Below are 19,113 nucleotides of genomic sequence, written 5' to 3' on the forward strand. Positions count from 1 at the left end.
AACATTCCCATTCAAATACAGTTTTAAGGACTTCAAATGTAAATGTACCATGAATAATTATGGGGCAGTTTAACATCAGTGCCAGTGCAACACTGACTAGGAATGTTCATATTCCTATTCCAAAAGTGCTTTTAGCTCTCTTCTCGAAGTTTGCTTTGCAATTGTGTATAACAGACCCATTTTCCAAAAGGAGCCTAAATTGCTAAAAGACTGCTGGGTGGTTGAGAAGTATTTACAAGATGGATAATTACCCACTGATATTATCTCAGATGCTCTTCTGTTACACAGGAAGTGGAGATACTTCCCTCATAAGGACTGTGAAGCTGGGGGTGAGGCGGGGGTGTCTGCTTTTAACAGTAGAACGAAGGACTGGTAGGAACAGCAGGTTCCTCAGATGCAGAACAAGGGTTTGTAAATAGAAAAACCTAAAGTAACAGTGAACAGCTTCCTGAGAAGGGAGGGGACAGGAAGCAGGCATTGTGATAAACACCATAGAAAAGAACCACGTGCAAGAGGACAATGAGAGCAAAAACCAAGAAAGCAACAGACTGTGAAAGCTGGGCCAGATGAAAACGTCCCATCCCAGCTGGTCACAGGGTGTTACTGAAGGAAAACCCTCCATGCTAAGGACCTTTGCCAGTGCCTTCATGCTTTTCTTCCAGGTAAGGAACAAACTGCCAACAGACACACACATGCAACAGAGGTCTGTGCTTTAAGGGTGTGCAAGCCTGGGGGATTGTCTATGCATTGTGTCACCTCTCTCCTGCATATCAGATAAAAAGGACTCGGATAACAGCATGGGACTGTTAAGTGATCCTGTTACTGTTCCCCATCCCCAACAAACAGTGCTTGGAAGAATTGTAGATGGAGCAGGAACATCTCCCAACCTAACCCATGCTTCGCATCATTCCACTGAAAGCTCAGCCTAGTTTCTCGGTTTGTGGCTAGAACATTTCCGTACTCCGTGTCCTGAGCACCAGGAAACCCAGCACTGCCATCGGTGGGATCCCACCCTGTGGGAAAGGACCCACAAGGATCAAGTCCAACTCGTGGCGCTGCACAGGACACCCCAAGATTCATGGCATGTGCCTGAGAGCATTTTCCAAACACTTCTTGAAGAACTGGCTGTTTTTCTGTTTCTGCCTCTTCCATTTACATGTGGTACTGAGGGAGCACATCACCAGCCCTTACACAAACAGTTCATCATTAGGAGAGGATAGTTACCAACAGGAACTCACTAGTCACTAAACACTGCTCAGTGGTATTATGACTACTTGTGATAGGGTACAAATTAATATCCTACTGTCACCCTTAGCAGTGGAAACGGCAGTTCATTTTGTAGTGTTATGGCTAACAAGCTTTGGCAGGAGCAAGCAAAAACTGGAGGATGTTTTCCAGCTTCCATGGGCTCTGGATTAACAGTGCTAATTGATAACAGAAAAAGGCAGAGATTCACCTGGTTGTCACAGTGTTGGTGGCACATACCACAATGTAAGGATTAGCAAAATGAAAGCCTGTGCTAACCTGCTAACACTGAGCTGTAGTGTTCTTCTGCATCTATATGGACGCTGTGTTCATGTTACACCCAGTAAAAACTTCATCCTCATCTGTGCCTAGTCTAGGAGAGATAAAACTACACACAAGGAAAGAAAGGTTAATGAGGAATGCAAGGGAGAAGGAATCTTTAAAAAGCACAAGGAGAAAAGGAATCCAGCCTGTTATATAGCAACAAGAAGAAATATATTTAAGGAATTTTAAAAGGCAAGCTGAAGAGGAAGAAACCACTACTAAAGGAAGGTAGTACACCCAGAAGAAAATACTTATAAAATGTTTTTATTAAACCATCTGGATTACTACTCAGAAATTCTTATATTTTTAATTGAAAGGGAAATGCTAAGAGAAAATGAAAGCTGTTCCTCTAACTGATAGAAAATAATACCAGATAATTAAAAATCATGTTTTATAATAAAATGTTCCTCCTAGCAGCCTCTTCTAACTGTTGGTGATGGACTGTGGGACAATGGTGTATCAATAATCTGAATATACCCTGCTGTGACCCATTTTTAAAGTATATAATCACAACAAGTATTTTTCTCCATGGAGTAAAATTTATCCTCTGCTGCATTTAGTTAAATTTATTGCAGGATTAGTTTATTGAAGGATCATTTCAGGAACTACTCTTACTAGTGAAGTTTATGTAAATAATTTGAGAGGTATAAATGGCTATCACAACTACCAATATAGTTTTATGTTAAAACAGTAAGGTAGGGTAGTTCTTCCAGTCTAGGTAGCAGTTATAATCTGCTTTAACCTTTTTGAAGACACTGTGAAATAACAGTAGAATACTGCAAGGTTATGTAGAGCAGTGAAGGCTTCATAAAACATTAGACATTTGCTGGGATAATCAGGCCCCATTTCCTCATGGCTGCCTATTAGAAATAATATTAATTGGAGACCCCAGTCCTTACTGCCCCTAAGCTGCACTGACAAGGCAGTGTCATGGGTGCAGAGGAGGACCCTCACTGATAAAAAGGTGAAAAGCCATGCCTGCAGCATGAGCATTTTTGGTCTCCAAGACAAACTGCGAATAATGCCTTTGTCCCCCCCGCTTCCTTTGTTTCACTGTAATAAAATCAAAACCAGTGCAAAACCACGCAAACGAAAACAAAACAACACCCCAAACCTCTGCATTTTGCACTCGTTTATAACTGACTGGAGGACTTTTCGAAGAATTAGATGACAAAGGGGGAGGAGGAGAATGTGTTTCCTGACCTGGCGCACACGTGCTCCACCTCACAAAGCCCCAGTCTGCCTTGAAGGCCTTAATGGCTGCAGCCCCTCATCTCTCCTGCTGTGGCTTCCTCTCTGCTGGTTGCATCTCCCACGTCAGCGGCTGAAATTGCTTTTTCCCTTCCCCCTTTTGTACCGGCCATACTCCCCTTTTCAGTTCTGCCTCGTTAGCTATTTTGGGCCACGTTTGATGTCTCCATGGCAGCAGTTCATTCACCCAGATAATAATAAAAAATAATAAAATTAAAGGGGTGAGGAAGTATTAGGCTGAGAAGAACCGGAGACTTCCACAGCTGTACTCCCACGGCCCTCGCTCCGTGCCACGCTGCCGCGGGCGTCACGGCACGGGCAGAGAGGCGTAGGGGAAAGATCCCTGTCCGGAAACACGGAGCCCCGGCGCAACAAAAATCCACGTTCCTAAAGATGCCTTTGGGTAGCGGTGTTCCGTCCCTCGAGCCCTCAGCATCCCAACTGGTCCCACCGGCCGTGCCGGGCGCGGGAGACAGCGGATAACGCGGCGCTCCCGCGGGTCACCCCGGGGGTCTCCCGGCCCCCCCGCCCCGCTCCCCTCACCTGACCCGCGCCCGGAATCTGCCCCGCCACCACGGAGACACGGCCCGGCCAATCGGCGCGCACGGCACCCATCGCCACGGCAACGCGCTGGCCAATCCGCGGCGAGCTCTCCCGCTTAGCCCCGCCCCTTACCCACTCCCCCGCGGGGCGGTGCCGCACTTGCCACAGTGGTGGGCGGGGCCAGCGGAGGGCGAGCGGCCAATCACGGTGAGGCTTTTGCTTTGGTGCCCAATGGGGGCGCGGCACCCGCGCGGCCCTTAGTCCACGGGAGCCGAGCGGGGCCAAACCCAGCTGCGGCCGCGGCCTCCTTCTCTCCGCGCCCCCCCACCCGCCGGCGCGGAGTTGGCGGCGGCGGCGGCCTCCGGCTCAGTCCCCGCGTCCCCCCTCCGCGACCCCGCCCGGCCCCGCGCCCCCGGCCCGCGCCGCCCCGGCAGCGCCGCCTCCGCCCGCGGGGCCCGGGCCGTGCCGGGGGAGGAGGGGGAGCAGCGCCGCCGCCGCCGCCGCCGCGGGCGGGCCCGTCCCCCAGCGCCCCCCCCGAACACCATAGGCGGCTCCGGCTCCAAGATGTCCAACCGGGTGCTCTGCCGGGAGGCTAGCCACGCCGGCAGCTGGTACACGGCCTCAGGTACCACCGCCGGGAGCGGGGAGCGGGCGGCGGGGGCTGAATCAGCACTTTGGGGCCGCCGGGGCCGGTACCGGGAGCGGGGAGGGGCCGCCGGCTCCGCCCCCGCCGGCACATGGCGGGTGGGTGGGTGGGGGGCGCTGGGGGCTGCCGGATCCGGCCGCCGGCGGGGAGCGGGCAGAGCCGGGGAGGGAGTGCCGTGGAGCACCCTGAACGCACCTGCCGGCCGCCGCTGTCCCGCTCCTCCGGGCCGGGGTCCCTGCAGCGGCGCCTCTCGGCCGAAACCGGCGTTCGGTCGTCACCGGGGATGGGTCGGGGCCCCCTGCCCGGCAGCCGTGCCTCGCCGCAGCTTCGTGTGTCTCGGCTGCGGGGTTGGAGCCAGCTCGGGGCTGTTCTTCCTACCGAGTGTTGCTCTCCGTCAGAGCACACGGACGGATTTCAGTATTTTCATCTGTTCCTGGGTTGTTTTGGTTTTTTTTTTGGTATTCAATGACAAAATACCGCCTGTCTGGGGTTAGAAAGCAGGGGGAAAGGTGTGGAAATAGGGAGGTTTATTTTACTCCTTGTTGAGGTGTGAAAATAGGGAGATTTATTTCTCTTTTTGTAGTCCAAGAAAACCTATTTTTCCTTCCCGAGCGCTTTCTTTAGTAGGAGTGAAAAGTTACTGAGCAATAGTGCAGAGTGCCTCTGTCCATTTAAACATGTGGTACTTGCAGAAGAAGAATAGAAGAAAAACGTGGTGCATTGGAGGGCGAGCTACCGCTCCCCTTGCCCACGCCAAAAATAAGGGCAGAAATACGTAAAAACGGCTTGATAACACATATGTTTAGTGATAAGTTTTGTTCGGTTTGGGGGCAGAACTGCTTTTGTGAAAAGGATACACGTTTGTCTTTTCAGAGCTGTTAATAAGATTTGTAAGGGATGTTCTTTTACTGGCCTTGGGAGTAAAGATGATTACAAAACTGCAGGTGAACGAGCTTAGATGAACAAGAAGCTGTCATAATGAACAGTTCAGAGAGATAGGGGGTACAATTAATTGAAGATAAACCAAACAATGAAGTGTTATACTCAGGATCCTAAATTCATCCTCTAAGAAAAATTGGATGTGAAGTCATATACTTCTCTTGGCTAAAATAGATGTGGTTTCTCCTCTCCTCCATAAATTGATAAACGAGGTATGAGGCAAAACATGGAAGGGAAGAAAAGAAATACATGGAGGAGGGTAACACAGGAAGAGGCGGGTTGCGTGATAAGTAGCTGGGCTTCGAATGGTTGGGTAGGCATTTTCGAGACAACAATAGAGGATGATTGTTTTCCTTCCGAGCTTAATATCCTAAACATAATTCTAGTGTCCATTACAAAACTGGCCTCAAATCATCGTGCAGCTTGCAACTACATTTATTTCCAATGATCTAGAAAGGTAGTTAGTACTCCATTTACAGAAAATACACAAGATCATATTAAAGGTTTAGGTTTAACCATGTGCAAAGACATGAAAATATCAGAGCTTTGTGGTAATCGCCTTGGTCCTGAAATTTATATTTTCTTTTATGAGTAAAGCAGAAAACTGATCTGTGATATGGAATGGCTATATGACCTTACACACAAATTTTGTAGTTTGTTTGGTATTGGACATCATATCAAGTTATTACTGAATACTTGCAAATAAGATTTTTAATTTTTTAAAAAATATTTAAGAGGCATGGATACTGTGTTTGACTGTTTTCTTTTCTATAAAAATTCAGTGCATAATTTAGTTAGACTACACTTTGGTAAGTGTGCATGACTAGTTTAGCCAGTACTAGTTGTAGTAGGACATCCAAAAGCATGTTACTCCCATTGCTTTTGGGCAGCCCTCTGGCAGTTATTATTGAGGGGATGTGGGATGGTTGCCCAGACACACTGCATGAAAAAAAACCCAAACTGAATCATGTTGTAATAATGAATTATGACAGCTGTGCTTGTGACAAGTTAAATTGTTACAGCGAGTATGGTGGGGGTAAGTAGTTGGTGTTGCATAATCTGAGGATTTTGGAAATATATTTTTCCTTAAATGAGCAAGGAGTATTGTGTGTCTTGCTATAGAACTCTCTTCTGCAGTTTGCACTGGGTGTGTGAGACCAGGAATTGTGCCTGTTCAGCAAGATGGACTACCTATTATTTATTGCTTGAAAGCTAATTTTTGTGTGCCATTTAGGAGGGTCCATCAAAACTTCAGTGAAAACAAATGGGGACCAAGTGGCTATGTGTTCATTGTAGATTTAACTTAAAATCTTCCTATGTTTCAGGCCAGTCTCTGATGTCAGCTGCTACATCAAACTTGTAACATAGGCTCCTCAATTTTACTTCTTGAAGAAAGTGGATTTTACTATGTGTTTTTAGCCTGCATAGCTTCAAGGCTGGAGCTGAGGCAGGGATCAGTTTGAATTTTGATAGTTCTTCAGTGTGTTCCCACGGTTCTCCCGGGATTGTCTTTTCAAGTCCTCCTACCTCCTCCGTTCTTCGCGCTACTGTCTCAGCCCAGAAGTGATTTGCTGTGTTATATATAAACTGGTTAGCGTTTAAGCTTCCTGTTTCCTCCAAACTGCTCTCTTTCTACAGAGCTAAGTTTGATTACACAGGGTGAGTAGATGCCCTGTCTTCGCTTATCTGCTCTGTAGTTAAGATGACCCATCTGAAAGGCTATGGGGAAATGTGATTTTTGACAGATATATTCAAAATCTTTACATCTGAAAGCATTTTTGAAGAGGTTGAGTGAGGATGAGGTTTTTAAGTGGTAGTTTATCCTGAGATGCCTGGTACCTAGTGGTAAAACACCGGCACACCATCCAGGATGATGCATGGCATTCTGGACTTGGGAGGGACTTACTGCAAAAGTGAAGCACCCAGTGCTATTTAAAAAAAATAAAAAAGAAAAAAATTTGCTAACATCTGGTTGTAGAAGTCAGCTCTGCGAAAGAAGGGCTAAAGCCAGCTGAGGGGGAAGACAAAGAATGGATCCAGAATGCAGTCTGGCTTTTGTGGTCAGAGGATATTCTTAAACTGGGTTAGCTGTCTCCTCTGTACTCCAGGAGTGGAAGCAATATCAGAAGTGAAGCCACAACCTAGAGGGAGCTACTACACTTCATGGATGGTCAATGGAACATGCGTAAGAGGGTTTGGAAGAAATGCCACTTCTTGTCTTTAGAGGCTTCTCGTTTCCATCAGACAACAATTGCTTCAGCTGAAAATAGACCGTTGCTCCATGATTTTCTCCAACCATGGGATATGCGCTGCTTAGGTTCTGCCTTGGAAAATATAAACATGCACTCCATTCTAGTATGAATATGCCACCTACTTGTGTGATGCTAATGAATGCTGTAGAGCAGGTGGGACTGGCTGTGCAATTGTGCATATCCAGGCATGTTCACATGTTAGAATGTTTCATCTAAGTAAACAACTTTGTAATAGAGGGAAAGTTAGCTCCGGGGCTGAAAGCTCAATGCCTCCTACTCAGTAAAGCTGAGAAAGGGGCAAGAAGTGGAAGATGAGCTTCACCATGATGTTAGGATTTGACTTCCCATGTGTTCTTCATTGTGTGCTATTGTAACAAAAAAAAATAATAATTAAGTTAATTAAGAATTTTTAGCAGGTGAGTTCAGTGTGAAAATTTTAACTGAAATGGTTGTCATCTCTTTTCCTCTAGAATTCTTGGGGTGGGGAAGTTAATGTTCATTCCACATCAGTGAGTGCAGCATTTTAATGAACTTCAGGTATATACCTCTGGAGCATTTGATTGGCAGCAAACAGAACAGTGAAGTCTGGTCAGTTGTTCCTCCTACTTAGCAGCACCACTGAGTATGGGAAGCTTTACAGCTGAGCTTCCAAACTGAAATTGTGCTGTGCTCGTTGCTGATAGTAGGCCACTGGTCTAAACAACTTTGTTCTTTATTTGCAGAGCTTGATCTGCACGTCTGCTTTTAAAAAAAGTTGGTGGTATATGACATGCCATTGTTTTTGTGGACTAGCAGCTTGGTCAAGTATGCTGGCCACTGAAAACATTTGCAAAATTTAGATGCATACTTACAATGTAATGAAAAATATGCAATCATGTAGATTGTTGAAAAAAAAAAAAGAAAATATCACTGTTGTGTGGTGAGAAATAGTACACTCACGTTTATTTTTTGGAAGGAAGTCCCAGTCCTGCTGTGTTAATTCAACCATCTAGTATCCAGACCTCTTGAGAAATTGATTTTTAACCAGCAGGTGGAAGAGGAAGACAGCTTGAAAGAAAAATGGCATAATTTTCAGTGTCTTTGAATGCAGGCAGACGCATTCCTAGATAAAAAAGGAGCAGATGAAATGCAATGGAAATGACATGCTAGCCTGAGCATGGACTGTATTCTGGATAAGGGTGTTTATTCTTCAATGTGAGTAGATTCAGTAAGTGCTGGGCAGTAACTGCTGTGGGAAATCAATCCATATGCTCCTGAAATAGAAATAAACATTAGCTATGTGCATCTTTTTTTTTCCTCTGTAGCATGTCATGACAAGTGGGATGTCACATTATGGTGCTGAATATGGCTTATTGGCTCACAGCTGGCCTCCCTTGTCTGGTCCCTGGAAGTGGTAACTCAATACTTAAGAAATACTACTTCTTACTAATGTGATAAGAGTTCTTGTTTCAACTTTTCCCCAGTCAGTGGCATGGTGATACAGATAAAACATGAAGATTTTTAGTAGGCTCTTCCAGGTCACAGGAAGTAAAAATCAAATAGAGAGTATGTGTGTGAATGACAATACTACATGATATGAAACTTGCCCTGCAAAACAAGTTTGTTGTTGTATTAGCTAGGGCTTATTTCTCTGCTTTCCATGACCAAACCGTAGTGGCCAGAGGTGTGCTGTTAGCCTGTGCCAACTTGTTTGAACTAGGAGAACCTTAATTTCCATAACTTATTAATGCAAATGTCAGTTGGCAGAATAATTGCTGTGTCGACTTAAAGCACCATTGCACTCATTGTCTTCAAAGCTCTGTTTTTATGATGAGCCAACTAAATGGCCAGTAAATATTTGAAGTAACTTTAAACTTAATGGTGCACTTGTGTTTAGAGTTTTCTGCTACCCTAGATTGTCAGCAAAATAACCCCAAAGGAGGTAGGCATAGACATCTTGTTGCTACCATTTGTAAGGATTAAGCTTCTAACTTGTTTGGACAAGAAATGCCAGAACTCCCGAATGACAGAGACTGTTGTACAGCCAGCGATGCTTTGACCATGTTTTTTGGGCGGAAGACTGCATGATGGTGTGTAGATCAGCAGGAAAGTGTAAGGCTTTGAAGAACTTCAGCAGATTAGAAAATAAATGAAAAGGCAATTGTGTGCCATGAATGATCAGTTTAGAAGTTGCATATGCTTCAAAGTTGGCTACTATCTTTTCATATTTACAGCCTCTTCTATTCCTTTGTAATCCCCAGTAAGACTGGCATTAATGCTTTTTTACTGCCTTTGTACCAAATGCTGTTTTTTCTGATGTCAAAACCCACTTACTCTGTTAGTATCTCTGTGAGGTAGGCAGCTTCAAGGTGCAATAGCAGTGTGATTCTGAGATCGTAAAACTGTTCTCATTTGTGCTTTCTTGGGTTTAGGGGCTCTAAGGAGTGATGTGAGAATGGCTGTTTGTGTTAAAGAATAGTGCTGTAATCCCAGCATTTGTATGCTTGTTGGCATGTGCTGGAACTTTTCATCAGTATTAGAGAAAGAGTGTCCATCAGTTACAGCTGTTTCTGCTTTGCCGTGATGTTGCTGGATATGTGTAATCCATTCCCCAGGCCTGCTGCCCACAGTTTCTGAGGGCAGATGCTGCTGCTGGGTTCACTGACCCCAAGTGGCTGTACCCCACCTTAACTTAGGGCACAGTCTCTTCTCGGTAGTGTGTTGGATATGGGTCTCTGCAGCAGCTGAAGTGGTCAGAAAGGAATCACATGTGTGACTCCGTGTGGTTTAGACTAGGAATGCAGACGAGGGGTTGAGGAAGATGTTCTCTATGTCATAAGAGTCCATAAAAGTGGTTTGCTGTGGCATGCCAAGAACCCTGGCATACTCCCTGAAATTGGAATAACTCATCACAGCTCGTTCATAAATGTAATGTAGAAGTAATGAATCATTGTTTGTAGTGGTCACAGACATGGAAAAAGCATGTGGGGGTCACTGAAATGAGATGTGCTTTAGTGGTGGACTTGGCAGTGTTAGGCTTTTGGTCGCTATGATCTTAAAGGTCTTTTCCAGCTTGAGTAATTCTATGGTCTCTTGCAGTGAACGGAGCTTACTGCAGTAGCAGGATAATTAATGTACTGATCATGAAATCTTAATGTTGTGACATTAGCTGAAGTATTACAAATACAGCTGTTAACTTAAGTTCTTACCTTGCAATCTGTGAACAACTAATCATAGTATCTTACGAATTCATCGAGTATTTGCTTTGCAATGTTAAATACCAAATGTAATATCTCTCTCCCTTTGGTCGTTTGTCTTTTTTTAGGCTTTTTATGGGGAAACTGGATGTGTCATTACTGACTCTTTTATGAATTAAACATGGAACACAGCATTAATATGCAGACTATATTATTTAGCATTGTATACTGAAAAAGTGTACTGGAATAATTTGAAATATAATTTCTAGGCTATTATTTCTAGTTCAGTCACTTAAGTACTGTCAAAATCGACGTACTTCAAGAAAAGAATGTAGATTCAACTTTCACTACAGTTGGAATAGAAAAAGGGTTTTGTATTTGGTGTGGTTCTAGTATCATTAAAATAGGCCTGGAAGCATCACTTAGAGAATACTTTCACAAATTTCATTTACATTTAGTGTGTATTAGAGCCAAAATCATTCTCAGAGATTTGGAACAGAACGTCATTTGTTTGGATCTCTGAGTGACCTGAGTACAAAGGTTTTTTGTCAAGCCAGGTAGGTACATGTTAGTTGATATTCTTAATGAGTGGTGTTATCATTTGAATTTTTTTTTATTTTGATTCCTGACAACTTTCAGTAAAGGAAAATCAAGAACTAGTGGAATATTGGAGAACTGGGGCATGCAAGTTAGAACTGCCACCAAAGCAGATTTCAATATCTGTTTCAATGTTTCTGTTGTGGCTTCAGTTTTATTTCCTCCTATTCAAGCAGTTTTAGTTCCATCCTACAATGTGTATAAATAGGAATTAATGTGGAATTGATGTAATCTCTATTTCTGTCTTAATTTTCCTCCTGGTTCTTGTTTGGATAGGTAAATTTCTGCATTGCCTATATTGTCTGATTTTACCATTTTATCAATATTGGAGGAGAGTATATGCAAGCTGTGGAGAATGTGCCCATTGTTGGAAATCACCTTCTATTCTTGACAAATCCTGGTCTTTGCATAGCTAAAACTTATTTTTTATTCAAGGAGTTGGCTTTTGTTGCATTGAGAAGCAGGTTTAGGCATTTTCTTTTTTCAAGTGCAGTCTGTGTTTTTTGAAAAATCCTTACACTTCCTGCAATTTTAACTGAAAGAGTTAGTTCTCTGTCACATTTCAGATTTGAGCTTGCCTAACCATTTAATTGTTTCAGATTCATCTTCAGAATTGTGAAGAAAGGAGTTCTCTTAGTTCCAGTTACTAAACTAATTGTATGTCAGCACCCAGGGTTTCACTATTACTTTGATTTTTCTAACACTCTTCAGGAGTAAAAACTTATTCACTTCTTACTACACATGTTGTAATATTTATTTATTGGACAAGTAAAAGCTGTCAAGGCTGGGGACTGCAGTGTTACTGTGGTTGTTCTCCAGCATTACTTACCTTGCTGTTGCACTTGTGCTATACACATGCAGCCAAGGGGGACCTGAATAGCTTTCCCTGGTGCTGCTTTAAATTTGGATTCAAGTTTATGCTCTTCCAGTAAAAAAGCATTCACTGAGACTGAGGATTCAGAGCAAGCACTGAGTTTTCCCTACCAATCTGAAAAAGTATATTTTGTATGTGTAATGGTGGCTGCAGGAAAAGGAGCAAAATGCCATTACATTGTGTTGACACTTGGCATATAAGCACTTCAGCCTCACCGACAAGGTGATGTTGTCTCTGGAAAGAATGTGCTGGTTTGGCTTAACCTACAAAGTCTGGACCGTGACAGCTGTAAATTGGGGTGATGGACTTAGCTGAGTCACTACCAGATGTCTGTGTTATTCCCTGGGTGACAATGGCATGCAAGTAATGTGTAAGGATTCTTTCTTACTTACTCTAGAGCTTTGCAATGGGATAATGTTAATTGTTAAAATAAGTTGTTCTTTCAGGCAAGATAATTGAACAAATGCCTGTAGTTGTTTCCCTAAATTTGCTGAGTGGAGTCTTGGTCTGTGCTTGCAATTATTTTAAACCTTGGCATAACTTCTGGTTTTCAAAACAAAACAGGCTGTGAGATATCCACAGATTGCAGAAAACTTCAGTTACATACTTATGTTTATACCTGATTTCATAGGGTTGAAATGCAGATCCTGATGTTACATATTTCAGTGAGGCTCATATTTTGCTACTTAACCTTCTTTTGATCAATGAAAGGTCTGATCTTACACTATTAATGCTAAAGCATATTGATTGTTGCATCCAGAAATTATATCCATAAGGTTTTCTGCCCTTCTGTCTAGGTTAGCCTTAAAACCCCTGTTGCTCTCATCCTGCCAGCTTTCTTAAGGTGAGCTTTCCACCTGAGGCTCAGGGAGCCAGGACCTAATTTACTTCCCACTACAACAGCAAGAGGATACGTGGGTGGCAGTGCTGTTCACTGTACATGCTGGTCAGCTAAGGAGGTGCATGGTTACTGGATTGTCTTGAGGACTGTTTTTCAGTTAAGCTTCATTTAAATATGGACAAAATTTACTTTTTTATGAAGAAATTACTCATCTACTGTAATATAATTCCACATAGCAGAGCATAGCTACTGTGATAGTGTGGGTTTATTTATATTTTGTATAACCAATTCAAATATTTTGACTCTAGCCTTAAGCATCCTCATGTTTGAGAAACTGGGAGAAAAACTTCTCTGAACAGTTCAAGCAAATGTTGGTGCTAATCTGGTAACAAGAAAATTACTCTTCTAGAGTATTCCCCCTTAAAATATTTGTAAGCATAGGAAGCTGCAGGTAGGCTATAATTTTGTCAATTTGCATGGGTGCTATTTGATTTTTTTTTTTCTTTAGCTAAAAGGTCATGGGTATGTTGTACTCTCCATTCTCTCTCTGTTAGTCCTCTGGAGAGAGAAATTTGATTGCCTATTTTATTAAAATAGTGCAGATAAGTTGAAATGAAAGTTTACATTAGGTCAAAATTAATTATTTAAACAGGCACCTTATACTTGGCATTGAAAGGAAGAAATCTGAAAGCAGATGTGTTACTTGGTCCTTAAGTAAACACTGACAGAAGTTTCATCCCTTGGGTCATACAGATCTATTATTTTACTGCCTCTAGGAAGAAAATGTTAGTTTGTTAGTGTCTGTAATAGCAGACTAAGCAAACCTGGGCATCTTACTTTGCTACTACACTGTGAGATCAGAAGTTTTACTCAGATTCGACCAATCATGAAATTTTCAGATATTACCAGGTGTTCTGACCTTTGTCTTTAAACTGTTCAGCAGGTTACCTGATTTATCTCAACCAAGGGCAAATCGCCTTAACCACATCCTTAGTGAAAAATCCTTGCTAAAGAAGGAAAGGGGGCTAAGCACAGAGCCTTGCAGAGGGAGATTTCCCCTTGTTTTAAATTCTGTAATTTTGTAATTCTCACTTTTGCAGTTGTGCTGGCTATGGATCCTCTCCTTTGAGGAGAATGGGTCAGGTGGGGCAAAGTAATGTTTAAGTCTGGTAGTTAGTATTGGGAAAAAGTGTCCTCCTAAAGAGCTTAATTCAGAAAGTATTTTATCTTACTACATATTTTGGGAGAATTAGGAAGTAAAAAAAGAAATTAGGTGATTTGTTTCTTCACTCAAGTATATAATGTGGTAACACTGTAAAAGAGTACAGTTTTGTTAGTCTCCTATTATCTTAGGAGGGTGGAACTAGAGACCTATTTATTTTTACTTAGCTTCCCCAATATCCTCCATTTTCTAAGATGTCATTATGCTTATCTCTATTGCATGTCAGCTGCTTGTAATTTCCCAAGTGACAGAAGCAGCAGAATAAAACTGGTATGTGGTGGAATTTAACAATTTCACCATTTCACAAAGTCACTATATTACATGAGTGACAGCAGCTAATGTGTGTCACTCTTTCCGTTAGAATTGTAGACAGTAACTAAGGCTTTCAAGGTATAATAGAAGGCACAGGAAAATGGTGCTGAACTTGTTCACCTCCTTCATGTAAGAAGGTAGGGCTGCTCTTCACAGCTACAGAAGCTGTCCTTTTTCAAGAAACACATGGATTTAAGTTTTGTGTAAAAACTAGTGGCTTCAACACCTCTACCCCTCACCCCTGCGTTTTCTAGGGAAAGCTTTTTGGCTATCCCTGGTCAGGGATTTATTGGATTCTGCAAAAGTTGGCATCTTTTCTCTCATTCTCTATGGTTCTTGTCAGCCTTTTGGAGAGCTGTCAGTCCTTGTCAGGGCTGTTTGGAACGTATATGTGAAATGGCGTCAGATACTTAATTTGGTTTTTACTTAAACTGGCAATTACTCTTGGTAGTTCAACACCTGCATTGGGAAGATACAAAGACCTACAATGTGCATGGAAGAAGAAAGGCAGCTTGTTGCACCATATTTTACAGATTAACTCTGCTGGCATAGAGTTGTGTCAAAAAGCATAGTATCAGCTGAAAGAAGTGCATCTGTTTTCTTTGTTAATGATAACCTTAACAGTATCAGCTGTTAAGATTAACCTGTAACAGTAGCAGCTGAATTAGTTTTACTTGAAAGCCTGTTTAGTGTTCTTTAATATGAGAGAATGTTTTACTGTATTTGCCAGACTTGCTTTCTGAAGGATAGCTTAGCAACAGAAAGTTTTCTTGTGATGGGAAATAATCAAAATGTGGTTTGTTTGGTTTTGTTTTTTTTTAATGTTTTGTTTCTAGAAGGCTTTTTTATTAGCTGTCAGGTGACTGAATTAGGAATATTTGCTACTTGTTGAGGTCTAGAACTTAGTTTAAAAAAATTAAATTCTGGATTGGCCAGTTATCAAAGTTAATGTTGAAGTGACCATGTAATTGTAGAATATATTGATTGATCTGAAGTTGTTAAGGTGTTAGGATAAACATAATGTCTTCTCACTTTTAGCTTTTTCCTGTGAATTGATGTATTTTCCAGGTTACAGTGTTTTGTATTATGCCCTTGTATTTGCTTAATAAAGGATTTATTACCATAGTAATTTGCTATCATGCAAGTGTTAGGCCTTTCTATTGTCATCTTCTCATATTGGGCTCTCTTGATAAAGATCATAACTTTTTACTTCTGAATTCTGCAAATTTAGTTATGAGAAGAAACAATCATCTGTTAGCAATTGTTTTGAAATCAGCAGCCATTCTTTCAAATGGTGAAATGATGTCTTCAGTAGTCCCCACAGAGCAAGAAATGATAAGTGTGTGTTTGGATGTGCAGTAAATTAACTTTCCAGACCAGGAGGTTGCAACTTTTCTACTGTAACCTTCAACATTACAGGGTTGGGGTTTCTTTTTGTTGTTGCATTGGGTATTTTGGGGAGATGGCTTTTTCTGTTGGTTTGATTTTAGATTTAAACCCAGCTTTTAATGTTTAAGATGACTTTTAAATCTGTTGGCCTTTCAAGCTTTATTTGTAAGTTTTTGAGATGTATTAGGTTCTTTTATGGTTCATTGTTTCCATGTCTCTTCACAGGACCCCAGCTGAATGCACAGCTAGAAGGTTGGCTTTCTCAAGTACAGTCCACAAAAAGACCTGCAAGAGCCATTATTGCACCGTAAGTCTGAAACAGAAGTTCATATATCTCATACTTGATTGGTTAAATGCTCTTTTTTTCCCCTGAGTGATTATGAAAACTGATAAAAGCTAATATTCACCTGAAAGAAGTGTTGTGTGGTTTCTAAATAACTGTTTTGGATATACCATAGAATGGCAGAAATCTGTGCACATTTGGGTGTATGATTAGCTTGCTTTTAGTGATGGACTGCACATGTTATATTTGTTTTACCCATCCGGTAAGATGGGTAAGAGCTATATTAATGAGAAAAACAACAAAACCCCTCCAATAACAGAAAAAAAACAATCCCAAAACAAAATGAACAAAACTCTGGCATCCCTCACACCCCCTGAATAAAATTTAGCATAGCTTAAAAGCAAAAAGCAATTAAACACTATGCAACCAACCGAAATGGTTTGCTTTTGTTATTTCAGTTTGATTTTGCTCGAGCTACTTGTCTGTAGCTGAAATAGGGATCATCTGGACTATTTAGGGAGAATTCAATTTCCTGAAGATGGCTGACATGAAATGACAAAAGTATGTTGTTTATTCCAAGTAAATTATGAGTTGGAAAGAAACACTAGACAGACCACCTTAAATATGTTTTTCCTGTGCTAATATAGCATTGTCATAATGTTTGAAGTATTCCATAATAGTATTGAGCGTGCAGAATAAATTATCCCTTATCTGCCTTAGTCTTTCTTGCAGGAATGTCAGGAAAGAAACCTTTCAGCTGCAGATTATGTAGTTTGGGTCTTTTTTCCAGAATTGCTGGGGATCTTACTGTGTTCTCACCACATTTTTTTTGTTAACCATGCCCTTTTTTTTTTGCCACCTGTGAAGTGGGATGTGTCTAATATCTTTGTGGAAGATGGAAGAAGCCTGTAGCAGAGGGAGCATTTCAGCAGGCTCTTTTGACATTATCTGCTAACATACCTTGCCCATTTGTGAGGTCTTGGTCTCTTGTTTCTCCTCTTAGCATGTGTGTTAATACCTTTCTGAACTCTTTAGAATGATTGGGGTAAGTGATGTCGAGGTAAAATCCGAGGGCTGCTTTGAAGGTAGCTTGCTCCAGGTATCAGTCTGTGGATGAATATAGATGTATCTGAGCATACATACATACAAACACGTGTAAAATCATTCAGTGCTATCAATGCGAATTTATTTCTTCAAACATTCTGCGTACCTCAGGGCTTGCAGCATGAGTCATTCTCAGTGTCATTGTGTAAAGCTGTGGTGTGGGCATACTGCTGAGTGACCAGGAGCCATTTTCTTGACCTGAGACTCTAGGAACAAACAAATTCGTTAATTTGAAATTAATGCTTTTGGCAGTGTAAAGAGAATTTTCACCCATTTTAATGGTCTTGAAGAGAATGGGCCTTCAGATTTGAAGGCAATATTTGAAACAACTAGTCAAAATAATTACAAATTGTTTTGGACTACACACAGGAACAGAGGTCAAAAAAGGACCAGGTCAAACTGATGGGAAATAGTGAAGCATGTAGCTCTTTCCCTGCAGTAAAAGCTAGCATACTTCCTTCCACTGCTTTCCATGTGCTCATTCATTCTGTTGCTCAGTTATTCTTCAGTGACAGAGCAGTTTTATTCTCTTTATCTGCTGTGACATGTAGTTCTCTCTTTGCCAAGACCCCTCTACTGTCATATTCAGTTACTGGGGTGTGGTTAGAAGAGCTTTCTCCAGTAGTTTGCCACTCCCTTGTTCCCTGGCTGCAGTGTTAGCATTATCATTAGAGTCTGATAACAGGCAGTCTGCATACAGATAAGGGAAGGTGCTTTGATCTGGGGGTTTCCTGACTGTTCAGTGGTCACTGATAGTTTTTTAACTGGTCAGTAAATGGTCACTGCCAGTTCTTCAATAAATACGTCTTGTGTGATCAATACTGCAGCAATGCTTTCCTGTTCTTTCAGGAGTTTTGGATCACTCTTAAAATTTCTAGTTCACTAGGGACAAAAAATAAATCCTGAAGGATTAACACTGAATATCAACATATTTAACATCTTAAGCAGTATTTAGATCTTAATGTTTTGTACACTTCGGTTTGCAGCCATGCAGGATATACCTATTGTGGATCTTGTGCAGCCCATGCTTACAAACAAGTGGATCCAAATATTACGTGAGTATTACAGCTTTCTTTACAAAGCCTAAGACCTTGAGGTTGCAATTTTCTGATAAGTGGAATGTTCTTGTGACATTCTTACATCTTGAAGTACTCACATTTTAATTTTGTATTCTTCTTAGCCTTCTATGTGCCACTTCTATTTTAACATTGTAAATGTTCAAATTGGGTATTATAAAAGGGAGAGAAAAGGAATATTGTTTAAATAATTGGTAACTAACTTTTTACAAGGAAAGGATTAAAGATTTTTGCAGTTTATTTCTGATATTCCACTGCTTTTATAAAATCCCAAGTTGGTTTTGTTGGGTTTTTGGATTTTGCGGGTTTTTTTGGGTTTTTTTTTTGTTTATTTATGGCGTTTTTTGTTACTGTTGGAAGGTTTTGTTTGTTTTATTAAGCCTGTTAAAATACTTCACCATGATTCTGCATTGGTTTTTTAGTGCAGGATTATGGGCTGAATACTGCCAGGATTCCCTTCTGCTGTGGACGAAGTAACCAGTGTGTTTATAGAATATGTAAAGGCAGTGAAAGTTAATTGTTCCAATAATTTTAAATGGACATTTTGTTTCTAGCAAGTTTAAAAAAAGAAAAATCTTAAAAAACCCAACATGCTGTTGTAGTCTGTGCCTGCCTCTAAAAATATGAATCCAGTTATTTTTGGGTAAAGGAATATAATTCTTATGTCCTGCTGACTGCAACTTTTCTTTCTTTTATAACAAAAATTTAAAATGTCTCTGGTATTTTCTCAAAGTATGTATTTTACAATGCTGAATAAAAACTGGCTACATTTACCAGTTGTTCATAAGATAACATGCTGTAGTACTCTTCAAAGACAATGGTTTTAGTTCTTTCTAAACTATTGCAAATGATGTGAAAATAGCTCATGGTATGACAGACACGTAGTTTCTCTAAAATTTCCGGAACAAGCTGCATTCCCTGGGTTCCCTGATAAGGAGTTGGTTGAACTTGCTGGATCATTTGCTATTTTACTGCATGGGATATTTAGAATTCATCTTTGAGGTAAACTTTTGCATATTTGGATTTATTAGCTTTGCAG

General features: G+C 41.3%; 1 protein-coding gene across 2 annotated transcripts in view; it reads left to right on the plus strand.

The window, feature by feature from the left end:
- The first annotated feature begins 3,677 nt into the window (after positions 1–3,677).
- The window catches only part of MEMO1 (mediator of cell motility 1), a 29,138-nt gene continuing 13,702 nt past the window's right edge, over positions 3,678–19,113 (plus strand). The window contains exons 1-3 of one of the 2 annotated variants that reach the window (XM_058835530.1): positions 3,678–3,988; positions 15,837–15,918; positions 17,985–18,053. In XM_058835530.1, the coding sequence (XP_058691513.1) occupies positions 3,928–3,988; positions 15,837–15,918; positions 17,985–18,053 (212 nt within the window). In that variant the 5' untranslated portion in view covers positions 3,678–3,927. Of the gene's footprint in view, positions 3,989–15,836; positions 15,919–17,984; positions 18,054–19,113 lie in introns of those variants that run through there. The other variant, XM_058835531.1, reaches the window with a different exon arrangement.

Source organism: Poecile atricapillus, chromosome 3 (genome assembly GCF_030490865.1).
Source record: "Poecile atricapillus isolate bPoeAtr1 chromosome 3, bPoeAtr1.hap1, whole genome shotgun sequence".
NCBI lineage: Eukaryota > Metazoa > Chordata > Aves > Passeriformes > Paridae > Poecile > Poecile atricapillus.